This window comes from Bactrocera latifrons, unplaced genomic scaffold (assembly GCF_001853355.1).
Source record: "Bactrocera latifrons isolate USDA-ARS-PBARC rearing strain unplaced genomic scaffold, ASM185335v1 scaffold_1876, whole genome shotgun sequence".
Taxonomy (NCBI): Eukaryota; Metazoa; Arthropoda; class Insecta; order Diptera; family Tephritidae; genus Bactrocera; species Bactrocera latifrons.
The window spans coordinates 2206-11184 of record NW_017535381.1 but is presented as its reverse complement, the minus strand read 5'-3'; the positions used below and the strand labels follow the sequence as shown (position 1 = coordinate 11184).

Below are 8979 nucleotides of genomic sequence, written 5' to 3'. Positions count from 1 at the left end.
AAGATACAAAAATAAGATACAAATATAATAACGAAAGTGGAGAGAGAAAAATAACATTGCAAACGTTCAAGGCAGAAAAGATAACCCAGTGTTTATTTACAGTAGCATTGTTATCAAATGCATACCTCAAATACCTAAAAACCACATAAATAAATAAAATAAATGATTTGTATTAAAGATTAAGCATAATCACTTGAAATATACACGTTTTGATAAATAAATACTTTTACAGCCTAACCTATAAGTATATAATAAGTTGTTAASTGATGTCATGTCAGCAACAACAACAATAACAGAGTCTGTTATAGAATAAAGATTTGACACGGGTTGCTTGAGTAGCTCATTTTGGTATCATAAATAGCTTTCTTGTTGATGATGACAACAACAACCCATATTAAGTTTGCAAAGTCTCATGAGCCACAAATCGGTAAAGTTACGATTTCATCAAAGACAGTACGATATAATATGACATTGCTAAATTGAACTCAAGCTTAATGTAGCAACAAGTGAGTAAACAAATATGCTCAGCACATTTTACCACAAAGAAAAAACTTATCAGCGATTTTATTCATGTGGTTTGTTATTAATACTTATGARCATGAAATAGAAAAAAAGTATTATTAAATCATTGCTGCTTCAAACAACAGATCGTGCTGATAATTTATATATTTATWTGTAACTAAATATAAKACATTCAGTGCGTAATGTATGTACGTTATACAAAATATGAGTACGTAGGCATACGTGTGTACGTGTCCGCAAATTTTAATCGCATGTAAATGACTGAACTTAATCGTGCGATAAGATTTCTTTACGCTCTTGTTAATCGCTTTTCACTTTTGTGCTAAACTCTTCCACTTTCAGCATCACTTTTACAGAATCTAGTGGTACTGAGTACTTGACATTTCATTGCTGTGTGCATTTATTAGAGAACGGAAAAGAATATACATACATATATGTATATACGTGTTTGTTTGCTATTGCTTTACGTTCACGGATTTTATCAAATTTAACAAGGAGCATTAGTGCTTGATGAAATCCCGTATTGCTTTACATATTCAGTTTCTTTCTAATCCGCACTCAAAAACAAACAATGTTTTTTTTTCAAGCAGTCGCGAGTGCGGAAAGCATTTTTTTCAACTTTTCTCAGTCTCAGATATTTCGATATTGTGCTAGATATTTCGTTTGTTTTTTTGGTTTCAGATTGCTAGGAGATTTGAAATCGTGGGTATAGATAGATATCTAATAATAAGGATTTCCACTGTGAACTAAGGTCTATTGWRCCCTCTTCWATATCAAAAAATTTCAGTCGTCACTCAAATCATTTGTACATGGTTGCACACTGAGGGGCGGCTCAGCCTCTCTATATACCGCTTTAGGCCYTACGATCATAGTATAAAATCTAATCATACCTGGCTTGAAAATCCAGGATCWACGGGCTAGGCTCTGGTGTGTTGATAGTGTTGATTCCATATTCCTATTTCAACGTAAGTTTGACTCTAAGGAGAGGCCTAGGAATATGACCTCTTTAGACACCTCCAACCACCTACCAAAGCGTTAGGAGCCTCTAGCCGGGAAGGGATCTACGCTTTGTAAAGGGACGAACGTTGTTTTTGACGGCTTGATATATACCCCTACCGTATAGCACCATCCATTTGCTAGCCTTAAGCCCTTTTGAACAAGGTCGCAGAGGGTATTCTCAAATTTACTTCTTGCCTTTACGAAAATGTCATCGGCGTACTCCTGGCATATAATCCAATTATTTGGAAGTCCCATAGTAGGGGGATAGATCTCTACGCTGTGAGCAGCCTCTCGTAGTACCAAAACACTGTGAGGGAGGACATAGTGGTTTCAGCTATTCCAGTACGCAGAACAGCATCTATCCATCTTTATACTGGAAAGCCCACATTCCTTTTCTGCAGTGCCTTGATGACGCTTGCGTGGGTCGCATCATTGAAATCACCTTCGCTGTCAAGAAAGAGGAATGTCGCAATTGTAGGGATGGGAGAGTGCCAAGCATTTGAGACCCTCCACTTTATTTTTATTTTTTATTTTATTTTTAACTTTTTAATTTTTGCCGTATTCTTTTAAGATCAATAAAGAACTAATAAAAATATGGTAAAAAAATATTATTTGTCATCTTTTATGACACTTAAAGATCACCTTAAATTCAAGTGYAACCAAGTAAATCCGTTCCCACGAGAGTCGGGTCTACGAAAAATGGAACGGACCCGGATATTTATCCGGCTAAGGATTGTCAACTCGGCAAACTTTCTGCCGTTACAACAACAACAACATCACCTTAAATTCATACCTCCCAAAAACCATAAAAAAAAATTTTGGATTTAACTAAGGTCCAGAAATATGCATTCATTTAAGTAAATATTTTATTTCCTCTTCCTTTTGCAGATTTACCAAAATTTGGAGAGCCATTGCAAAATGTCACGGTACCAGTGGGGCGAGAAGCGGTACTGCAATGTDTTGTCGATAATCTGCAAACCTACAAGGTAAGTTGTTATAAAAAAGTATTCATTTTAAAATATACATACAGAGATATGTAAGAATCAGTAGTCAGGAAGTAGATAAAAAAATATAATAACAATTTCTTCTACACAAAATAATGGTCAATTATTCTAACAACAAAGCAAAAGCCAGTAAATTTTCATTAGTTAAGAATCAGATAACAAATAAAAAAGACAGTGTAAAGAGCAATTGAGCAAAGAATGGCTGATGATTTATGGGCACCATAAAACTACATACTCAACAGATTACACACTAAAATGCACAATATTTACCACACACTTCAGAGTGGATACTCACGCACATTGAAAACAAAAATTGCTGATTGTTGAGCGGACTCGAACATTTTACAAGTAAATTACTATGCATCAATACCACCATATATGTATGTAACCGTGTGTGCACATTTTGCCTCACTATACATACTTATATAAATACTTTCGGCACCTGATTTAACACATGCCCAAAGTAAGTATGTAGTGTTGATGTGATAACTTTTGACCGTTTACTTCTCAGAATGCAACCGTTCTCTCTCCCCAATAAGAAGTCTATTACACCAACGAAAATTTTCAATGAAGTTATAGTCAACTTTTAGGCGTTTAAAAATGTCGTAYTGATATACGTATATACCTTACATTTATTGAGTCTCTTCCTACCTACCTTCTGTTCTGCATAAATATTTTTAAAGATTAATAAAACATAGCTGCAACAGGACACATTCGTTTCTGAAAGTACATGTTTATGTATATATGTAAAACTTGCGATGATATTGTTCCTTCCCAGTCTAATACACAGTATTACAATGTTTTTCACATGGTCACTATTGCCAAACTTTACGCCTAAGTGTGTGCTACAAGGTTATCTCAACCTTATAATAAATAACAACAAATCATAATCACTGTTATTACAATTATTACGAATATTTTCTTATGCAAATGGACCCTTTGGCTGCGCAAGTTTAAATAGGTCACTATAATATTAGGTTATTCAAAAAGGCCTGCGGTATTTTCGCTAGTTGGCGGTGAGAGCGCGTAGTTCTAGTTTTATTAGTCGCATCGGGTCGTGCTATACCTTTTTGGAAAGCTCATTTCACGCGCTAACACCTNTTATCCTGAAGCAGCGGTTGCTAAGCAACTAGTTAGATACTGTGGAAAGAGAAGTCTTATTTTATGAATTAAGCAATGGTGCCATACTCTATCGAACGCCAAGAATACGGAAAAGAAAACAGCTTTACAAATGTGCTTTTCTTCCCTGCCATCTTCTATTACGCTTGTTATTCGACGAGCTTGATCTAATGTGAAATGTAGAGATCTAAACCCAAATTGATGAATTGGTATAAAGCTATTTTCACTTCAGCTTTAAATAGCTTCGACAAAATAGGCAACAGTGAGATTGGACGATATGACGAGGCCTCAAGTGCGCTTTTCCCAGATTTATGCACCATAAAGGTTTCAAATACCTACCATGATAAAGGGACGTATCTGGGAGCTTTGCTAATCCTAATTAGCGAATAATTCAATTTTTTTTGTATGTATTCATTACCCATGTAGAATTGGTTTTGAGGTTATAACATTAAAAAATTTGTATGCCATTATTTTCTCTACAATAGCTCCCAGAAGACGTTTTTTCTTAGACGGTCACACTACATGTGCCCTAAACACTAAGCTCTTTTTGACCCAATAATAGTGCACAAATAATACCAAATAATTATACGTTTGCAAATCGATAACAATATGCTTGGTGTATGTCTGTGTTTACATATGATTTCAAACGAATTCGACCGCTGAAAGTAAGCCATCCATCTTAATGAACTTACTTTACGCTGTTATTGCCTTTAACTCCTAAGAAAGGCACTCACGCTCTACCTTAGCTGATGTAGGACTCAGAACGGCCACAAGGAATCTGATGTAGGTATACTAAGATTTATAAATACACTTATATTTATATTCATCAATTTATGATAGGCATGAATGTAAGTATTTATGTATTTATATGCAAACACTACGAAATACTGGCTAATAAAACATTCAACTATTAAACTAAAAGTAAACAAAGAAATTTTACATGAATTTTCTTCTTTTTTTCCTTTTCTTTCCTTACCAACCTACACATATGCTTTCACATATTCACATGTGGCCAATGTCTTCGGGAACACCATGGAAAATTCATCACAACCGCTTGCATGGATAAATAAACAAATCGGCACCCGCCGCTCACCAATACGCACTTGTACAAATGAAAATACGCAAATACAAATAAACAAAAACAAACTAATTACCGAACGTGCATATGAATGCGTACGTCTTGCGGCCTATGTACTATTTGCTAATATGAAAATGAATGGGTTGCGTCGAATGGGTTGACACGTCTCGATTTNGCATACATATTTTTGAAGATTAATAAAACATAGCTGCAATAGGAAACATTCGTTTCTGAAATATATGTTTATGTGTATACGTAARACTTGTGTTGATATTGTTGTTATCAATTTCCTAGTCTAATATATGGCCACAGTATTACAATGTTTTTCACACCACCTGCTGCTGCGCAAGTGTGGGTAACTATAATGGATTTCCTCAACACAATTTGTAATTATTTCGTTCGACTAGTTTCAAACATTTTTAGTCGCATATTTTTCGGCTATTAAATAAGAGGAATAGCTGAACAACTGTATATGGGAAGGGTACATTCCTATTTTTTTATTATTTTTATTTTTTTATAGTAGTAGGAATCATCGAAAGCCACCCTGCGGAACTTTAATCCACTAAATATAACCTAATCCCATCTCATTTCTCGACCTCGTAATTACTGGACTAAGTATTAAGAAATTATGGCATCAAGTCTCCTCTATTGTACGAACTGGCTGACGCCTAATCTGTTGCAGATATCTCAATCATATCATAATTCGATCTGCCGCTTCGCTGACAGCTTTCCATTTTTTAGTGGAGTCACAAATTTTCCAGATCATATAAAATTTCTTATATTTGGAAACCGAGGGCAATGATATAGTACATGCTTAACGTCTTTTATAGACTCTGTATACGTGTGACAATATGAACTATAGTCAATATGCTATTTGTATGGGTAGGTTCTAAGTCACTTATGGGCACAGAGTATTTCGGTCAAGAAGCAAGACTTATGTTTTCTGCTCTAGACTTATGGCTACCAAGGCATTTATGCAGCCGTTGCATTTGAGGTTGCACTATAAGATTGTCTGCATGTAAAGTTTTCACATTTTTTGGTTGATGTATTTTTAGCACTGCGTTGCATATCAAGTTCCATAGTAGTAGGTCTAAAACCGAGTCTCAGAAATTGTAATTAAATTTCCATTTCAAAACTGTCTTTAATTACTATACCAAAGATGAGGGCAATCTGTCAACCAATTATCTTACGATAGCTGCTTAAGTCTATATACCATAGTAATGCGTTAAGATTTTTAGAATGGATAAAACTATGGAAAAAATAATTTGTTTTAAATTTTGTATTTGTAACCAAACTTCCATAGCTAAATTATTTCGAATGTTGAATAGTGCATACGGTGATTAGATGCATGGAAAGATTTGGTAATCAAATGATTTTAGTAGATAGTTTGGATAAGAAACGCATTCTTGCTCGACGCGTCCCAATAAATCATCAATCCTCAATATTTTTCAAAAAGAGTGCGATTGTGACTAATGACTTTCAACTATCAACCACCGTATTCACCGGATTTGGCTACGTGTGATTTTTTCTTGTTCATCAAACTAAAATTGCCGCTCCTTTTAACCCATTTTCAGTCGAACGAAGATATAAAACAAAATTGGCTGAGACAGCAGATGGCTATCCCAAAAAGTGCTTATGAAAAGTGTTTCGAGGACATAAATATTGATAAGTAATTCAATATTTCTCGTTTTATTTACAATTTCCGGGTGCTTTGTCGCAGTATATATATGAACTAGAGTTTCAGTTTTTGAGGTATTGGCTAAAACTTTGCACATGTCCATGTTTTTCTTTTTTCTAAGAAGCTGCTTACTTTTTAAAATCGCCATTATCAGACTGCTATAGCAAATATAAACTGAATTATCGAAATCGAATTCCGGTATCGAAAACTTTTTTATTTGACGAGGTATGCATTATTACCTAAAACAGCGGAATAGCTTNAATAAAATTTGTGCAGTTTTTGGACCCGATACAGTTTCCATTTCCACCCCACAACGATGGTTTCAACTTTTTCATTCTGGTGTAGAGGTGGTCGAAGATGCGCCACGCTCCGGAAGGCCTGTCGTCGAAAATTGCGATAAAATCGCTGAACTGGTAGAAAAAGACCTGTATAGTAGCAACCGTAGCATCGGTCATGARGGCATGACATCAAAAAAAATTTTAATAACAATTGAAAATTCAATAGAAATACCGCAAGATTTTTTTGACAACCTATTAGATTTCCTCAACACAAAATGTAAGTTATTTCGTTCGTCTAGTTGCAAACATTTTTAGTCGCATATTTTTCGGCTATTAAATGTGGGGAATAGCTGCACAAGTGTATATGTAAAGGGCACATCCCTATTTTTTTATTTCTTTGCAGAAGTAGTGTGTGGAACCTTAATCCGCCAACTCCCATCTCATTTATCCCCCTCGGAAGAGAGAGGAAAATAAGACATTCACGTCTCTTCTATTATACGAACTGACTGACGCCTAATTTGTTGTAGATATCTCAATATTATCATAATTAGGGCTGCCGCTTCGCTGACAGCTTTCCATTTTATAGTGGACTTACAAATTTTCCACCGTGAGACTACCACCAAGTGATGTGTTCCGCTTTTTTCTTATATTTGAAAACCGACGGCAATGATAGAGTACATGCTTAAAGTCTTCTATACACTCTGTATAAGTGTGACAATATGAACTAAAGTCAATATGACATTTGTATGTGTAGCTTCCAACCCACTCATGGGCACTGAGTATTTTGGTCAACATGCAAAAAAACAAAAAAAAAAAAAAGCTTTGCAAATGTGCTTTTCTTCCATGTCATCTTCTGTTACGCTTATTATTCGACGAACTTGATCTAATGTGGAATGTAGAGATCTAAATCCAAATTTAATAGCTTTAAATAGCTTCAACAAAATAGGAAACAGTGAGATTGGACGATAAGACAAGGCTTCAAGTGCGATTTATCCAGGTTTATGTATCCTAACGGTTTCAAATACCTTAAATAATATAGGGACGTATCTGGGATTTAAACATACGTTTATTATCGATGTAAGCTTTGCTTGAACTTACAACAGCTCCCAAAACACGTTTTTTCTTAGACKGTCAAACTACATGTGCGCTTCAAACAAACACTAAGCTTTTCTTGACCTATTAATAGAGCATAAATAATACCAAATAAATATACGTATGCAAGTCGATAACAATATGCATTTGGTATGTCTGTGTTTACATATGATTTCCCACGAATTCGACCGCTGAAAGTAAGCCATCCATCTTAATGAACTTAATTTATGCTTTTATTGCCTTTAACTCCAAAGAAAGGCACTCACACTCTACCTTAGCTGATTCATTGAGAGACTCAGGACGGCCAAAAGGAATCTGATGTATGTATACTAAGATTTATAAATACACTTATATTTATATTCATCAACATATGATAGRCATGACTACGGAGTACTGGCTAATAAAACATTCAACTATTAAACTAAAGGTAAACAAACAAATTTTACATGAATTTTCTTCTTTTTTTCCTTTTCCTTCCTTACTAACCAACCAACACATATGCTTTCACATATTCACATGTGGCCAATGTCCTCGGGAACACCATGGAAAATTCATCACAACCACTTGCACGGACAAATAAACAAATCGGCACCCGCCGCCCACCTATACGCACCTGTACAAATTAAAATACGCAAATACAAATAAACAAAAACCAACTAATGACCGCACGTGCATATGAATTCGTGCGTCTTGCGGCCTACGTACTATCTGCTAATATGAAAATAAATRGGTTGTGTCGAACGGGTTGAYACGTCTCGAATTATGCTTTACCCACACGCAAACACTCACCTCGCGTTCCTGGTTATTTTGATCCATTTCCTAGATTGCGTGGCTGCGCGTCGACACACAAACGATACTGACGATACAAAATCACGTTATAACGAAAAATAACCGAATGAGCATAACTCATGCTGAGAAGCGTGCATGGATATTGAGAATACGTGATGTCAAGGAAGCGGATAAAGGCTGGTATATGTGCCAGATCAATACGGATCCGATGAAGAGTCAAGTTGGTTACCTGGATGTTGTGGGTGAGTACGAAAAACTGATGATATGAGKYAGACATGTCCACAAATTATATTATMAATATTCCTTAAATTAAATTTAAGTTAATGGAATATATACATTAAGGTTTATCACTTAAAAATTTAGTTTTATTTTTTCGAACATACATGAAACTTTTCTTACTCTTAGCTTCAATTTTAAGTA

At 35.2% G+C, this 8979-nt stretch overlaps 1 protein-coding gene across 1 annotated transcript; it reads left to right on the top strand.

Annotated features, from left to right (window-relative positions):
• Positions 1–2409: 2409 nt before the first annotated feature.
• Positions 2410–8801, top strand: LOC108967411 (lachesin-like; the record flags this gene model as incomplete). The annotated part of the gene is made up of 2 exons (XM_018930799.1): positions 2410–2507; positions 8594–8801. Coding segments are annotated over 2 exons (306 nt in total), but the record flags the coding sequence as incomplete, so codon positions are not given.
• Between the last annotated feature and the right edge of the window lie 178 nt (positions 8802–8979).